At 42.6% G+C, this 18633-nt stretch overlaps 1 protein-coding gene across 14 annotated transcripts in view; it reads right to left on the bottom strand.

The window, feature by feature from the left end:
* Positions 1–3741: 3741 nt before the first annotated feature.
* Positions 3742–18633, bottom strand: part of LOC131462852 (receptor-type tyrosine-protein phosphatase F) — a 159946-nt gene continuing 145054 nt past the window's right edge. For all 14 annotated transcript variants that reach the window (XM_058634394.1, XM_058634478.1, XM_058634458.1 and 11 more), the window contains 9 exons: positions 14983–15102; positions 14098–14252; positions 13270–13555; positions 10831–11009; positions 8108–8234; positions 7016–7141; positions 5868–6022; positions 5485–5620; positions 3742–3911 (listed from right to left, as the gene is read on the bottom strand). In XM_058634394.1, the coding sequence (XP_058490377.1) occupies positions 3843–3911; positions 5485–5620; positions 5868–6022; positions 7016–7141; positions 8108–8234; positions 10831–11009; positions 13270–13555; positions 14098–14252; positions 14983–15102 (1353 nt within the window). In that variant the 3' untranslated portion in view covers positions 3742–3842. The remainder of the gene's footprint in view (positions 3912–5484; positions 5621–5867; positions 6023–7015; positions 7142–8107; positions 8235–10830; positions 11010–13269; positions 13556–14097; positions 14253–14982; positions 15103–18633) is intronic.

Consider the following 18633-nt stretch of genomic DNA (forward strand, 5'->3'; position numbering starts at 1 on the left):
TCAAATTTTGGACGACATACTAAACTATGACGTTTTTTCTCATTTTGGACGACATACTAAACCATGACTTTTTTGTCAAATTTTGGACGACATACTAAACTATGACGTTTTTTCTCATTTTGGACAACATACTAAACAATTACTTTTTTGTCAAATTTTGGACGACATACTTAACTATGACTACGTATATATGCTTGTATGTCGCTGGCATATTTTTAATCATACGTCCATATTGTGTCTGCTCCCATCATATTCACATCCATCCATTACTGTCTTTGATCCGAGGACTTATACTTATTGTCAGTATCGCGGGTCTGTACTGGATTAAGAAAACAAATCATATAAATATAGGCTCCCTCTTCCTGGAACAAGCTACAAAATAGTTTGAAACTGAAGGATCTGGTCCTGTTGGAGACTTAAAGCATTTTTAATGCTGTGTGACTGAATAGTCGAACATAGATCGCTGCTGCCTGTATTGGCCAGTACACTTTTTAATCTCAATACTTTTATTCCAATTTAAATAAAGGTTAAATAAAAAAAACAAACAAACAAACAAATAAACAAAACATGAGTCTTTGGACAGTCACTGATTCTTACTCACTGATAGAAAACATATACAGTGTATACACATTTTCGGCATTAAATTATCTTAAAATGAATAGGCCCCTACCTCATTGACTTCCATGCTTGGCCCCTCTACAGCTATTCTTATTTTTTTATGTTCATGTATTTTGCACACGGAAGAAAATGTATATCTACATGTGCTATGACACATTTGTTGTTATTGTCACAAAAGAAGAGGCTAAATGGCCTCTGATGTTGGACAAATATCAAAAGAACTCCTGAAATATTGACAAAAAGTTATGTATTTTGTTGACGGGTCTGCTTTTCCAACACTTTTATTCAGGGTATGAGACCGTTTTATTTTGCTCACCTTTAATGACCTCCTCTATTTAAGGGAGAGAAGGAGGAAATCATGTGTTTGGTATCACTAGTTCAGTCAGTGTGTTAACTTTTGTTTTTTTGTTTTCAGCTTCTCCCTCTCTAGGGGTCGCATATTTGATTTGATTTGGCAGAGATGTTTTATGCCAGATGCCCTTCTTGACGAAACCCTCCCAATTATCTCTGCTAGGAACCGGCACTGGATGTTGTTTTCATTTTATTGTTGTGTATTTGTCGCTCATCAATCTTGGATGAAACCGCACTACGATTCCAATGATCCCACGGCGCTTCTCGACATCATCAAACTTGTTTTTTTTGTTATTGATTTCTCGTAGCAAAACAAACGACATACGCTGCATTTAAATGTCAGGCTGTGATTGGTCAAACACAAGCTCAGGATCCTGGAGACAGGACAGGATTACATTTCTACCTTTAACTCGTGTTCATAAAGGCTCCAGTCACTTATTGTAAGAAGAAGGGAAACTGTGTGCATCTACTTACTGTCTATGAAAGAATATTTATAATGAATAAAAACACACTTCAGACCAGTTTCATGTTGCTATGAGCAGGTGAAATGGCTTTAAAATGCAAATATAGTAGTTGTCAATTATTACCAATCTTATAAAGACAATTATTTATTTATCATTGTCATGACCTTTCTCCTTATGTCAGCTGTGATAGAGTGAGAGTGAGAGTGAGTGACGGTGTCATTCATCACATTGATGAAAAAGAAGCTCGAAGAAAAGCCTCGACACAAATGCAGCGCGAGTGTGAACTGAAGCTGTGGCGTTCACGCATCACTAAGTATTTCTGGGGCAGAATCATGGGCACCAGCCAAGTGAGAGATCATCGACAAACAAACTCTCAGCAGTCAGGGTATTTGTACAAAAACCGAATTATTTAACTTTATTAACATCAATGTGTGTTTTTGTTTTTTTTCATTTTCATTGACAGTTTCTTTTTAAATTCCAGTTCTTTATCAACAAATAGAAAACAGACTGTGTGTACAACAGATCGAACCCCTACAGCACTAAGCATTCACAAGGTAAAAATGAATATTTTTGTTTTTCCTCAGCGTTTTTCAAGTGCCCCCGCCCTCCCACCACCATCACCACCACCACCACTGTCGGGGTCAGACGGCGCCTCCTGCAGCTCGTGTGGGAGAACATGTGCTTGACTGGTGCGATGGCCTGTGCCGAGCGAGGAGTCGCGACGCTTTGATGGGTGGGGCGGAGGCGGAGGCGGGGGCGGGGGCTGGGGGGGCGTTGTGCTGTTTCCGCTCATCCAGATGGACGACTGGCTTGTTGAAGTTACGATGGTTTTACAGTAGATACAATGGTGGTTCCGTTAATACACACTCTAGGACAGCAGGCTCTCTGCACAGTCTCTCGGGTTGGTACATCAGCAGAGTTAATCCTTTCAACAATATACTTGTGAAGCTGTGTATATACCTTTGTGTAATTGTACATATATATATAATCAATCATAATTATATATATATATATATATATGTATATATATATATTTATATTTATAGTTCTATTTCGGTATAAAAGAATATCAGGTTTCAGTCCAAAGGGCTGAGTCTCGTTCCCTCTGGTAGGAATGGTTGATTCTGTACAGGTGCCAGCGTTGATGGTTTGAATCCTCAGCCCATGTGAACCACTTCCTCTCCATTCAGTGTGTGTGTGTGTGTGTGTGTGGTTCAACTCCAGCGAACCGACCTGGCTAATGGGCAGTGAGGAGACGGGAGGGACTTGAAGAGCATTTATATTCAGAGATCAGGGAGGGCTTTTCCGTGTTCTGTCAATTACCCCGTGGGTATAAAAGTCTGTGTTCCTCTGAGTATGAAAGGCCTCAATGCCACGGGCTTGTGATGAGAAACAAACAAACAAACAAACAATAACAAAAACAAAATAAAACATAGAAATCGTGTGCTTTCCATTTCTGTACACCACTCGTTTAGTCTCGTGTTAGCGGTTTCACTTGTATTTTAACTAGCTACCATGTTTACAGAAGGACAACGTTACCGCGCGTGTGTGTGTGTGTGTGTGTGTGCTCTGAAATCCACTTTCCCGCCGCTGCTTTGTTTTTTACCCAAAATGACAAAACAAAAAAGGCAATTGTTTCTTTTGAATTGTGTTGAAGTGAATAAGAGTGAACGACGACGTATACGACACGTGATATGAACACAACAAAGAAGTCATATGATAACATGAATGTGACAGCAGCTCAGAGAACAGTGGGTCCTCCTGTATTAGTATCTAGGAACGTGTTAAAAATACATGTCCCTTGTGCTAAAGTACCCTAAAATAAAGATTTAAGTACAGATTATGAAAATAATGCATGTCCGAGGCTGGACAGTTTAAGACAGAAGAAACGTCTGATGTTAAAATGATTATTAAAAACATCAAAGTATAATAACAAACAATAACATATGACATAATGAATCATAATATTGTCAATCCGATAAAAAAACCAAAGAGAAAACAGAGAGGATGCGAGAGGATGCTCTCATAGTGCCACCAGTAGCCTTTGACAATCAGGGAGGTTTGGCTTGGACAGAGCAGGGAGGCGAGGAGCCAGTCTGCCCTGACACATCTGTACAACACTTGTCCTATTTTGTCACATTTGTCACAGTCACTCCAATATTTCCATTATTATTTTTAAAGCAAATTTTCACGTGGGTGTTTTAAGTCGACGTGGATCTCTGTGATCGGTTAAACCATCAGCAGTTCTGTGAGCACGTGCCATTGTCCTCCCCTCTGGTAGCTTCCGAGGGCTTGTTTGGGCTTTGGGGGGGGGGGGGGGGGGGGTCAAGTGAGTGGATGGTGGCTGAGATGGGACACTTGGCACACTCCTGAGAGGTTTGACCAGGCAGGCTGCTCGGGCGGGAGTGGTTACGTTGCATAGTGGTCAAAGCTCCCCAGATACTCCAAAGCTGCCCTGTAGCACAACTGGTACTGGTCCTGTAGTGACGAAGAAGAGGAGGAGGAGGAGGACAGTGAAAAACATTAGACCACAGATTAATGCCTTCACCCATATTTGGTATTTTCTAACAAGTAACCTCAACTATATATATGTACTATATATATATATATATATACTGTATATATATATACATATCTATATAATTTATATAATTATATAAATGTATTATATACTACATTGAGAAAAAAACAACCCAGAACGACTTTATTCTCGTAAATGAAGACTTTATTTTCAAGTCTGTGAATTGTTTTTCCCTCAGTGGCCCTAATACTCCATCGTAATATACATATATATCTGTATATGTGCGTAAAATATTTAATTAATAATACTTAGTGTATTTCACAAATGTATTCATTATAATAAATGTGACGATCGATACAACAAACCAGCAAAAGTCATCGCAGATATCTCACCACAATATGACGATATCTGATCAATACAGTGCACTACTTTAAATAATGACATCATCCGTATTTATTTAGGACATTTCCTACAAAATAAGGTGGAAAAACCTGAGACACTTCTTTTTAAATGAGTTTTTGATATTCATCAGTAGAGATGTAACGATATGAAAATTTCATATCACGGTTATCGTGACCAAAATTATCACGGTTATCAATATTATCACGGTATTGTTAGATGTGTTCAAAATGTTCCAAAAGTACTGAACACACACACACTGAAATCTTTTAACCAAGTTTTATTTGAAAAAAGATATTTTATATTATATGATTATTATTATTATTATCATCATTATTATTATTATTATTATTATTATTATTAATAATTATCATCTGACTGACTGACACACACACACACACACAGGTCCTCACTCTGTGTCGTATAATAATTAAGTAGCAGCGGTCGTACACAGCATAAAAATAAAATAAAAAAACACAGAAACAAACACATTTTGGTCTGCTACGGTACCTGTCGTCTGCACACTACTCGCTTTCGCGAGACAAACCATGACGTTTCCCACTATTCCGAAATCCCGTTTTTGTTGATTTACCCGCTGAAAAGTTGTGTGTGGTGGTCACGGAGATGGCTCATCATATTGGAAGTGGCTTCGCGCCGCGAAGTTCGCGGAGATTTTTTTTTTGCATTTTCTGCACAAGGATTGATTGTCTTCAATTATTTTACTCTCAACATCCTTTAAAAATACAAAATATGCCCAGATTTCTGATCTTACGGGGGTAATCTCTGGAGCGCAGGTGTCTTCAGCCGTGTTGACGCTGGACAGACAGTGCAAACTGCGCATGCGCGCCCGCTTGAGCGAGTGCCGTTCAGGTGCTGCTGCTTCTCCAGGAAATGAGCAGTATCACTGTGAGTTTTTCGGTAATCAGTTGCGGTAATCAATCACGGTTTTAACGATAATTAAAATTTGAAACGGTATGATAACCGTCGGGAATTTTACCGCGGTTTATCGTCATACCGGTAATCGTTACATCCCTATTCATCAGTTTATCTTAATGTTTTAAAAGCACTGATAGATTTAACATGAGATTCCTGAGCCTGTGTTTCTGTGGAATAGTTGAGCTGTGTTCTTACCTCGGTCTGCACCATGGCCGGTCGCTGGGTGCGAAGTGTCTTCACTGTCTGGAAGAGGTCGACCACGCCCTCGTACCTCATCCTCTCCAGCACGATGCTGAGGGTGATGAAGACTCCGGTCCTGCCCACCCCAGCACTGAGCGAGCAAAATGGAGACGGTCATTACTTTTAAAAACAACAACTATGAATGAAGTTTTTCTGAATGAGGTCAGTGAACCTGAGGTTTTTATTAAATGACTATGATCTTGTTATTTTTGCATTCTTTTCTGTGTCATTATCTCAATGCACCAGCTCCCCCTTGTCCCTCATGTGAGACAAGGGGGACACAATCAAGCATTTGAGAAGACGTAGAAAACTCATCAGTGCGGTTTATTCCTCCTCACCTGCAGTGCACAGTGATTGGTCCGTCTTGTCCAAACTGTTCCTTGGTTTTGTGGACTTGTCCAATGAAATCGATAAAGCCCTCTCCAGTTTTTGGCACTCCTTGCTCGGGCCAGTCGGTGAACTGGAACTGGCGGATTGTTCTGGACTGGCCATCCTGAAGGGGGCAGCAGAGGGAGAAGGAGATCAACTTCATTTCAAAGTTCCAACAACAAGACACAAAATGTCAAACAATCAAACACCGTAAAAGCAAAACTGTAAAAAATAGTCCATTAATAAAATGGTACAACTCTAGTGAGATAACTATTCTCATCCTAAAGTGAAGGCCAAGAAGAGGCGGGTCTTTAAAAGTGATTTAAATGTTCAATATTGGTTGCAGATTTCATTTTGAGGGATAAATAATTCATCGTTCCATAAAGAGGCAGTGAGCGGCGCGGAGGAACACAGAGATAAACAAGTGAGTTTCATTCAGCTGAGGGAACTTTAATCTTTGACCAGATAACACTCGACACAGCTCTCACCAGCCATCCCATCATCTCATCTACACCTGGGATGTGATGAATAAAGCTAAAAAAGAGAAGACACAGCAGGACTGGGGAGTCCAAAGACCAGGACCAGAAACCTTGCTGTACTGTGGACTCTTCATCCCTGTAGAGTGGATTTATGATCAATCTCAGACTATTGCATTACACTGAGTTCCAGCGCTGACTCTTGGAAAATGGAGGCTGCGCTTTTCATCTCGTAATATTAATGTATGCACATGCACGACTATATAATGTTACTGAATGTGCATAAACACGTCTGACAACAAGTATAACTCTTAATTTGTCACGACTGTCACCGTTTCTACGGAAACCTAACATTAAAGCTGTAGTGCGTGACTTTGAAATATGATCAAATATCTCTTATTAATTCAAACAACTGTCAGAGGATTTCACACAAAGCTGCACAACATTATCCTTGTGTGTGTTTACATCTCCTGTAGCCTGGCGACATTCACACGGTGCACACAGGAAGTGATTCATTTTATTTTAAGACAGACTGAGGCGACGGCAACACTGTGCTGGAGTTTGACTGAAAACACAGGAAATAGCCCCGCTTCTTTACCCCGCCCACCCCTGCACACACACACAGAGTGGATCTGACATACCCTGGCATCTGTGACTTTAAACTCTCGGAGGATGTACTGGGGCATGTTGTACTCGGCCATTGGATCCACCACAAAGTACTGGTACCTGGCTGAACGTTCTGCTGGCCAGTACTGATGACACTTCTCCTGCAGGACAAAGCAAAGAAAAGATTTTAAATATGATGAACAGTGTGCTGTTAGTCACTGGGAGTCAAATATCATCTGATTCCTCTTCACTGCAGTGATGATCACCTGCAGTATCGTGGATGTAATCACACACACATGAAGATAAAGGCAGGAACACTTGCTTTCTTTCTTTCTTTGCTTTCTTTGTTGAGGTTTAGATAAGATTTACTGACGAAACACAGGGAAACAGCCCACAGGTAATAACATCTGTTGACTGCAGCCTGTTGTGGCATCTTTGCCTTTATTGGACAGTAAACAGGATACATGAAGCAACGGAGACTGACACCCAACAGAGATCCCGAGGCTAAAGAATGAAGAAAGTCCCTTTAATAGCACCAACGTCGTAGCTGTTTCTCCCTGTTTTCCAGTACATAAGCTAAGCTAAATGAAGTGCCTGTAGCAGTGTTTAGCAGACGGATGTGGGAGTGGAGCTCATTTTCACATCAAGACTTCTCAGCAAGAAATAAATAAGAGTATATTTATATCTCTGTGAACGTCTCTCTACAGCGTGAACATCTGCAAGCACACAATCAATGTTGTGTAACGTAGTTTTACATGGTAGGAATCAGAGTTAGTTAGTTTTTAGTGATTGTTTCACATGCCAGTGATAAAGTAGTGTGACAGTAGTGAACACACACAGTTGGCAGAAGTTATCTGTGCCCGGGGACCGATGCTCATGCACAGCCCTTCACATGTTACATGATACAAGCCTCAGTGTCTGCCACTTGGCCACGGGGCTGCCTGTACAGCTGCTATGCAAAGATTGTATTGGAATTCCTCCCAGAGCTACTGTTGAGGGCTGGAGTGAATTAATATTAGAACAGTGTGAAGATTGTGATCATGCACTGACATGGTCCAGTGAGCGTCTCTGTGGTGCGTGCACTTCATGTACGTATGTAAGCGAGAGTGCGTGTGTGCGGCACTGACCCGTCCCATCTCTCGTAGCTTGGTGAGCATGACGACGATGGTGGAGTTGTGTTCCCACAGCATCCTCCAGAAGTCCTCGGTGGTCTCGGCCAGCGGGCCCTGTGTGGCCAAGTAGGCCTTCTGCTGTCTGAGGACACAAACACAGAGGAGACATTAAATTACATAAACGTGGTGTTTATGGTGCGTTTGTAATTGCTATCACCACAAAGCAATAAGGGAAAAAACGGTTTTATAATGAAGGAGAGACATCCTGACACAAATCTATTCAAATACAACCGAAGGGCTGTGTGCAGCTTTCTGTCTTTCTCCACTTTCCTTCTATGAAAGCAACACAAAACCATCTGGTGGATATTTATACACGAGGCACCTTCAGCAGAGTGACTTGTGGAAAATCTGTTTTAAAACCAATAAAGGCTTGTTGCTAAAAGCACTCAGCTGCACGCTGAAGATAAAGTAACGTGCTATTGTCCTTGTACTCGCTGTCAAAATGTCAGACCACAAATTCCTACACATTTAATGAACATAGCAAATAATCCTTGGCAGCTATCGCCATCACTGAGCTATTTTGGTCTGTCCAGATCCTCTGCTTCTTCCTCCTTCCTCTCTGTAACACAACCCACAACGAGAGAGAGAGGGAGAGAGAGGGAGAGAGAGAGAGAGAGAGGGAGAGAGAGAGGGAGGGAGGGAGAGAGGGAGAGAGAGGGGGAGATAGAGAGGGAGAGAGAGCAGTTGATACCGATGAGCTCATCCACTGAGATGCCAGAGCTCTGCTTGTGTCCTACGTGACTTTGGTCCAGCTGAGCAGTTCCGTTATAAAACAGCAGGTGGCAGCAGTGCACTGATGAAAACAGACTGCAGGAGCTGAGTAATGCATTCACACGCTCACGTTTTTGTAGCACATGTGGGTTTGCGTCCAGGTGCTTGCATTTACACATGCAGTTGTTTCACGTGTATATTCAAACACACACATATGCACGTTCACTCTGAGCCGCGGCTAATGGAGGCGCTGCAGGCGAAGCACTAATATGGAACTGGGAGATTAGAATATGCTCGGGGGCCTCGCTCACACAAAGTGAAGACAAAACAGATTGGCAGAGAGGAAAGGAGACACAACGCAAGGGGGGGGGAATAAAGGATAGAGCGTGAGGAATCAAATTAAAAAAGATGAAAAACGGGAGGGGGGGGGTGAAACGCAAAGGAGATGTAAATGTACAAAGTATAAAGAGAAAGATGTGAGCAGTGCACTCTCCTCCTGGTCAGAGGAGAGAACAAGGGAAAGGAACTAAATGAGAATGTGGGAAATAGAGGCAACACAGCTAAGCAGGGTGCTCAATTTAAAATGGATAGGGTGCACCCCTCTCACCTACCAATAACACGGCCCCCCCGCCAAAGCAAAAACAATCCTGACTGACTTCCCTGCACACACTGTCACGATGAACGCACAGAGCTCACTGTGCATCGTCCCACACGACTGTAGAGCTCCAGGACACAGGGTTTCATTTCAACCTCATTACGATGCTAAAACTCCAACTTGCATCAGAGCATATCCAGGCCTCACAGTCCTGATAGCGTAGCTGGAATCAATGGTTTGCCTCTCTTTAGCTTAGCATATTATTGGCTTTTCTAGAAGGCGCTGGGGTGAAGGACACTGGAGGCCCCTGTTTAGTTTTTATTTATGCCTGGGCTTTAAATGCAGCTTAATTACACAGTGCCGGAGGTACACACAACAGGTTCCCACCCGGATCCCGGTCTGTCTCTGCCACGATAGGACAGACAATTAAGATGGTGAGTGAGAGACAAAGGTGGGAGGGGGCAATGAGGAAGGAGGTGCAGAAAAGACAGGGAGGAGGAGCACAGAGACAAAAACATGAAGAAGAAAAAAGGGGGAGGGATGAGTTAAGAAAACACTTCATTACATTCTCTCCTGCTGCAATTATGCCATTTACACAACAACAATAGTGGGTTGGCCTCTATGGAGCTTCTCTTCAACTAACAGCACTGGAGGAGGGCTGAGGTGTTGTCTCGGTCATAGCCGAACCCATATGGACTGAATGGCATTTCATGGCTGCTAAATCCATCTCCTCACAGCACACTTCAGCCACACAAGAGCCAGCTCTGTCTGTACTTATATAGATATAAAACAGAGAGCTGCCGTTTCATCTTCCTCTGTGGAGGAAGCAATTTGGACTCGCAGAGCACACAAGGATGTGCGCTGGCTTCGATACGAAAGTGGCAGTCGCTCAGCGGATGAGAGACGCATCAACAGAGCAAAGAGTAGTTCCTCCAACTCGACAGTGTCATCCTCTGTCACCTCCTGTACACTTTCATCAGGTCCACTGAGAATACCTGCTGTGTTTCCCCACACCTGATGACATCTGACTTCCAGAAAACAAACGGTGGCCTGTCACAGTCCAAGAAAGTATTGCTGTGTAAAATATGAATAAAACACTAATTTCTCATTTCTCCTAAATAAAGATATCCACAATAATTCAAGATACAGATTCAATGTTGCCCTAACAACACTAAATATGGCAACATGTTGCTATGATTCTTTTCATTTGAGATATTCATGATCCTCAGCATTCTTCCAACTCCAACAATTCATCAGATTTCCACAACTAATCAACATTATTTGTACTTTTGCCTTCAGTGAGGTCCAAGTCTCCGCCCCCCACCTTCAAAGTCAAGACTTCAAACATCAGAGAACGTGAACATGTGCTGACCTGTAGCCGTCGATGCAGCTGGCGTTGATGTAGTCCGAGCCCTCGACACCACGGATGGGCTGCAGGCAGACGCGGGTGGACTCGAAAGGCATGATGTTAACCAGGCGGTTCTTGAACTTGTTGCAGGGCAGGTTGGCGCTGATGAAGCGTGACGTGTGGGCTTTGGAGTTGGCCAGTCTCTGTTCATTAAAAACGTCGGAAGGAAGAGAAAAGAGAAACAAATGAGTGACCTGTGACCTGAAGTTAACAAACTAAAGAGTCAGATATGCTCCCCCGACAAGTCTTTATTCTGACATGAGGGTTTTTTTCCGTCAACATAAATAAGAAATTCAAGAATGAGCTAGTGACGGCGTGCAGGTGTGCTGGACTGTCTGCTTGGTTCACTCTGCTGTTGCAGTGATTTAAGGGGATCTTTAAGGAGCTTAATCAGCAGCAAGGGACACACCTGAGTCCAGTGTGACCCAAGCATGTAAGCCAGGGCAGCGGTCAGACGTGTGGTCAGTCAGTCCTGTTTCACTGTCTTTGTTTTGACAGCACACTGACACAGAGCCTGCACTTTCTACCATGTACTTCTTTGTGTTTATTACATCCAAGTGTCTCCTGAGGCCGAAGTGCGACCAAACCTGGGATCTGTGAACCTAGCAAAGGCCATTTGGAAAACCTCTTAACAAAAAAACAACACTCTTAACTCTGGTTCCATACACAAGCGTGTTCACGCCTTGACAGAAGAATAAAGTTAAGTTCTTAATATGATACGATAAGAAATGCTAATAAAATGTAACTACGACTGAAAGAGAGACACTAAAATGAATAAATGACACATTTTATCCTCTACAATATCATAATACAATAATACACCCAGTGTCCTCATGTCCTCCTTCACAACATCCATGAACCATCTCTGTCTCTCAGCTCACTGTCCCTCGTCTGCACGTGACCAAACCATCTCAACCTTGCCTCGTATTTATGTAACGATCCGTGATGTCAGACGGTTTGTGCTGCCAGTGCAGGGAGATGTAGTTATGTCGTTCATGTTTGAGGAGCAGAGTCTGACTCACATGAGGACAAGAGGACAGTGTGAGGATCATCTTTCCAAAAAAAAGAAAAATGATATCAGAGGAGAAGTTAATTAGCTAACCCTTGATAAGCATAAATCCTCTCTGTGTTTGTGGGCGTTTAAATAATCAGCTGGTACAACAAAGTGCCATGGACTTGTTCATCATGGGGTCCTGGAGCTTCCTGCAGGACTGTAGGTGTGACAAGCTCAGTGCTGGCAGTGGACAAAGCACAGATGGACATGATGGACCATGATGGACCATGATGGTGCACAGGGAGGAGTTTTAAGTTTGTGCGTAGTGTGGGCACGGAGGCCGTGACTGCTCCACACGCTGCAATCACCCTCTCAAGCTTTCATTCTCACTACATCACAGTTGATGGCTATTTACAGAAGGTGTGTGTGTGTGTGTGTGTGTGTGTGTGTGTGTGTGTGTGTGCGTGTGCGTGTTCTAGTCCCTGAATCATGTGTGCTGACGTTTCTGCTCCAGCACCAGAGTCCACAACACAAAATATTCTGTGCATTGTTTAAATGATTTCTGACACTGACGGACAGACCGGTGCTTACACCTCTGTGTGCAGAGGAACTGTAGCAGCACTCAGGTCACAAAGGTCAGCGGCTGTTTTACTTCAGACAATAAAATAAAGAGTCCAGTCTTGTGTTGACAGATCAGAGCGGACAAAGAAACACAGTGTTTTTACAAATTAATTAGTTACACTATACGTTGCTCTGTGGTGGTCCGTATTTGTCTCTTTATGAGTTTCACATACTTCAACGTAGACATTTCATTCAAATTTCAGTTAAATTTGGACATTATTGTTGTGCTGTTTGTGAATGTACAGCACATAGAACACAGTGAGTTAACGAGAGAGTGCGTATTCAACAGGTTGATAGTTACAGTCGTCAGTGGAGTTGTGGTACCAGTCGTAATAGAAGGTGTCTTGTTTTAAAAGGACAGTATTTCATTATCCAGATTACAGCCCTAATGGATGCATTCAGATTTTAGACATATTTCCTACTGTCAATCCCCATTTTTTTTTACTAATTTACAACTTTGTTTCTAAACATTCAGACGATCAATAAGAAACTTGAACTCATCATTTCAACTTCATCAGCTCAGGCAGAAGGCAGCAATCCTGCAGCAATTTCTTCACAAATTGCCTTCTCTAGTTATTTATTTATCATTATTATTATTATTTTATTTTTTTTAAATCACTTCCTGAGAAATATTCAGTTTACTGTAAATTAAAAAAGGATGAAATGCTTCATCACATCCTATAGGAGTCAAGGACAACGCTAGGAAGACTTCACAGTTATTTAACAGCACATAATGAGTAATCCTTTAGAACCTTGAGTCATACTCGATGCTTGTGTTTCTCAGTCACCTTGAATTCCAGCTCCATGGCAGTCACCGTCTCACCGGTTGGGGGCTGGGTGAGTTTCTGGATGTGAGCGTACAGGTTCCGGGCCAGCACCTCAGTGTTGCCACAGGTAGCGGCCTCCAGCAGCGCTTCATGAATGAAAATGTACTGGTCCTCGGTCTGGACCATGTAGTTCCTCTGGGCGCGCATGCACGTCACGTGACCGTAGATGTCTACAGACTTCTCGTGCTTCATGCGCTCCAGCATGGCATCGATCACGATGAAGCAGCCGGTCCTGCCCACCCCGGCGCTGTCAGAGAGAGAGAGAGAGACAGGCACACAGAGAGAGAGACAGGCACAGAGAGGATTTTATTAGGTGAGCCTTTTGTGAGGTGGCTAAAATCAGCCTTTGCTTGTTTTCATGCTGGCAGCTTTGTTTTCACCGAGAACAAGAAGCATCTGTGTCTCAGGTTCTGCTTCTTTGTTTTTTCTCCTCAATGGTTCAAAAGGATATAACAATATATGAACATCATTTGCTGAGAGTAGTAATGCTTTTTAGAACTAGTGTGCTCTCTCTTTGTGCTTTACAGCTAAGAAATTAACATTATGTTTTTCAAATTAGTTAGTTTATACACTACAGCACAAAGGGCCATAATTAATTTTGCTTCAGTAGCTCGTGCAGGAACTTGGTGATTGTAGAATAATCCTGAGCGGCCTGGTGATGAGCTGGAAAATACCCATCATAGAATTATTGAGCTGTATTCAACAAGACATTGACCCCAATGTGGTGCCATGGATTCAGCAGGGACATGACATTTTCATATAACACATGTAATCTCTGCATGAACCCACCTGCAGTGAACCACCATAGGCCCTGCATCTGGAGGATTGCAGGACTTCACCCGTCGTAGGAAGGCCAGGATGGGTGTGGGATACTCAGGCACCCCGTGATCGGGCCAAGCCATGAACTGGAACTGTCTCACCTCTCTCTTCTCACTGGAACCATTCTGCAGGAGAGCGAGAGGAGTCAGTGCAACAGAAAAAGAATCGCAAGCTACAGCTCAGGGGTGCACCTTGATAGTGAAAAATGGAATTGGCTGCATTTTGTCGTGCTGGGAACAAATGGTCTGGGCGGCGTAATGTGGTCCCATTTAATGACAGGGAGCTGGAATTGTTGCAGTTAAAAGAACAACTGATTTGATTATAAGCAAAGGTTGCACTTTGGCTCATACTTCCATGGCTATTACTTTGCAAATGTAGGTGGAAACAAGTTTTACTCGGGCAGTTTCTGGGACACAGATCCTTGCCATTGTCACCATTCTTGATTGAGGAGCTGGTCCAGATGGAGACCTTCTTTAATTGTGAATTATTACCATGTTCAATGTTAAAAAATTATAATCAAGCAATGAAAGAGGAGAAATTAAAGAACAAAATATTAGTCACATACCACAGCACTGAGGTTCAGTATATGAATCAAAGTGAATAAAAAGGAAGAAATATTTAATTGACTTTTAGAAGAAGAGACAAATCATGGATGTTAAAAACCAATTATAGCAGTAAAAAAAAAAGGCTTTCCAGTGGTAATAGCCTTTATCAGCCTTCAGAAAAATAAGAAATGATATCCTCAAGTATGACCCCATTAATGATGACCTGCAATAACCTGCTGGGGACAGTCAGTCCTTCAGGAGAATGTTTTGCTATATGGTTAACTGCAAATGAGAAACGCAGTACTCTTACCTTATAGAGGGCAAATGTACGGACGCTGTAAGTGGCCAACTCCACCGTGTCCAGCATGGTGACCTGGATCATTCCGTAGGTCTCAGTTCCTCGTGATGGCCAGTACTGGTCACACTTCACCTGGCAGAGCGAGAGAGAGAGAGAGGGCACACTGTCAGGAACGAGCTGCCACCTACATCCACCGCCAGGAAGGTAAAAGGCTTGTAGGATCACACTGATTAGCAAGAGCGGGACATGATGGAGGTCAGATCAAAGGCTTTGTCCACTGTCTAATTAAAACCTGAAGACTCAGACTCAGCTCCAGCATGGTCTAAAAATGTGCCCTACCACACATTAGCATCCACGAGTGTGTGCAGATGAAACCAGCATCAAAAGGGCATTAACAAGTGCACTTTTTTCCCCTATGATCATTTTCATTTAGCCAATTGTCAGGCGGTTTGCAGCCTTTTGTCATTTCTGCTTTCGGAGCATTTGGGATGATTGGGCTCTGCATTGTGGAGGGAAACGTGTCTAAAAGCTTATTCTGGTTTGTTGTGATGGGGCAGCAGGTCGCGCCACCTGCCTCCATCTGTGCACACAACAAATATAACTATGGATGAGGCTGAAGGTCCAAACACGGCCACAGAGTGACATGACTGCCCTTTGCCACAATGTCCACCCGCCTCCTTGTGGTTTGTGAAGCGCAATTAGCATTAGGCTGCTACTTGTTAGCTCATACAGTCATTCAATGTCTCAGAGACAGAGATTAGGATCATTAACTGCCTGTTTACCTTTCAAATAGCCCATGTTCTACATCCCAGCATTTCACAGAGCTACAGCTAGAATGACCCACAGTAGCACAGTTTACATGCGCTGAATGTCTTTATTCTGATCGCTTGCATGGATGCAAAATTAAACAATCAGATTGTGGTGTGTGTACACGTTCATCGAGTGCTCAGTCGGAATGGACTACTTTGACATGTGCAGTGTTTTAATTCTGTGGAAGTAGAAGCAGAAGAAGAAGCTTCACTTCCATTTTGCGTCTGCTCGTCCACTCACTGTCCGCTCTGCATCTCATTTTCCTCCTCTCCCATGTCTGTGACTTTCATGTCTGTTCATTATTCTTTTTTTGGAATGAAAATACAGCAAAATCTAATAAAAAAATACGTCACGGGGATCAGACACGTGATAGCACTGAACCATACATATACATATATACGCCTATATAATGAAGGGCATATACCAGCCGTCTAATCCCGAATTAAATTTGTTTTCATAACATTTGAATTCCGATCAGGCTTTTATTCCCATGACGTACTAGTGTCACAGCACCATCCTCAGATCTACTCTCATCTCAAATGTGGTCTAAATAATGAAAATCAAATTTAAATCCCTGAATATCACACATCTTCAATTAGACAGGAGCTGAACAAAATGCAGGCAGTGTTCTGATGTCAGTGTTCTGCGGGAACAAGGACTTACTGTTATTGATTTGGATAACACAAGAAAAGGAGATGTGGTGCAGCTAATCATATTGATATCGCAGTACTGAGCTGACATTTGGAAGCACCTTGGCTGTCTCTGCCAGCTGCTACCAATCCACTAACAAAATGCGCTCAAATTCACCCTTCATATTTCACCTCCCCCGTGTGACAGCTTCCATTCAGAGGCGGAGCTTGACATTGCAGGAGAAACTCCTGCATTGACTGATAGGGAACTGCCTGCAGTACAAACATATGGATTAGCAGTCACCACTGTAATGAATATCTCTGTGCTCCCTCTCAGACAAACATGCACTCACACACACACACACACACACACACACACACGTCCTCAGTATCATCTGCTTCTGCTTTGAACGTTGTCCTTTTGCAGAGGACACACACATGCATGTCTGCGCAGCTTCTGCATTGATTTCCATTCATTTGGTCGTGCTGAACAAACCATGGCCCTAATCTTAATCTAACAACAATTCGAATTTTAGCCCCCAGCTCAACCAGTTCCTCAGAAATTAGCTTCTGGATGAGGGTAAGGGATTATTGACCCTTGCAATGTCAAGTGTACTGTAATAACACACACAATAACACGTTCCCTTGCCTGTAATCGTAATCTTTAAGCTCAACACTGTGTGTAACTGTGTGTTGCCCCCCTGAAGAACAGCTGCTGGTGCCTCTACATGACGCATGCCTGGGTGATCTCGCAGCACCCTCACTCCTCTGCATCCCGGTTGTAAATAGTGTCCATTGCATCAAACTGCTGAATATCCATTCTCACCCTAAAACCCAAATCTGTCTCTTCACAACCATGGACGGACACACACACACACACACACACACAGAGGCCTGCACACACAAACGTACCCACACAGTGCGTCATAACAAGTTCTGACCTTTTTAGGTTTTACTGACTGGTTATAAATACGCTGAACTTTAGCTGCTGCCAGAGCTCATCATATTTGTCAAGCTCTTACTCTGTTTGGCATAAGACATCACTTTCACTCCATGACGGGAGTTTGACTCGCTCATCATATGTGTGTGTCTTTCTGTGTGTGTGTGTGTGTGTGTCCAAATTAAGACTGCGTATTTATGGAAAGGTTTTGGACAAAATAACAGGAATCGGCGAGAATGTGACAACTTGCAATTATCTTATTTCCTCAAATGCAATCTAAAGTCTGATAAGAGTTGTTTGGACGGCTCCACTTTGTTTTCTCGGTGCAGAGGCAATTTAATCAAATCAGTTCATTGTCTGTTATCTCATGTTGCGTTAGATGGTCCAGTAACATTGTGACAGATATTTATATCTTATATATATAAAGCTACTTGTTAATGGTTAGTTCTGAGGATTACGACAATAGTCATGAATGATTCTAAGGTATAAAAGTGCTTCAAGTGCAGCTAAAACAGAGCAGGTTTGGTTCTTTGTGTCACTCTCCATAATGTCGACTGTTTTCCGTGTGTGTGTGTGTGTGAGTGAGTGTGTGTGTCATTTCAAGTTCCATATGTTGCGAGGCTCCCATTATTTTGTCTCTCTCCCTGTATGTGCAGCACACAAGCATGGAGCTGCCAATCAGACACACTGAATGTACACAATCATTATAAAGACTGACTCAAGTCTTTGTTTAAACACAAGAACGCTGCAACTTTTCTCCTGGGTACAAATAAATAAACTCTGCGCTCCATAAGGATTAATATAATAACTAATCATTTTAATAAAAGTCTTTTTAAACATGCTATAGATGAAGTGAACCTCAGGTAGTGTTTCCACACCTCCAAAAACCAAAGTGAAGGACTGTGGAAGTAAAATCTTCCATTTAAAATCACTGCTACTTCCACTTCTTATTCTGGGGCTCTCTTCACAGTACACTAATAATGCAGCACACACTGGCAGAGCTCCATGCTGATTTATTTCCCCTCAAGGAATTCACGAGTATTATTTTTTTGGGGTGGTAATTAAATAGATCCTACCCAATTTTGAATCCCAAGTAGCCTATGTGCTGTTTTTTTTTCTTTTATGAACTTGAATGTATTTTTGGGAGCACAAGTGTTGTTGGGTGACAATCCTCTTAACTCACAACTTCAGAGTTTTCATTACAGTGCCTCGGCTTTTTGGGAACCAATTTCAGCAAGTGCACACACGAATGACAATCTCCACGTCTGTCGAGCCAAATTAAAT

The sequence above is a fragment of the Solea solea genome, chromosome 1, assembly GCF_958295425.1.
Source record: "Solea solea chromosome 1, fSolSol10.1, whole genome shotgun sequence".
Taxonomy (NCBI): Eukaryota; Metazoa; Chordata; class Actinopteri; order Pleuronectiformes; family Soleidae; genus Solea; species Solea solea.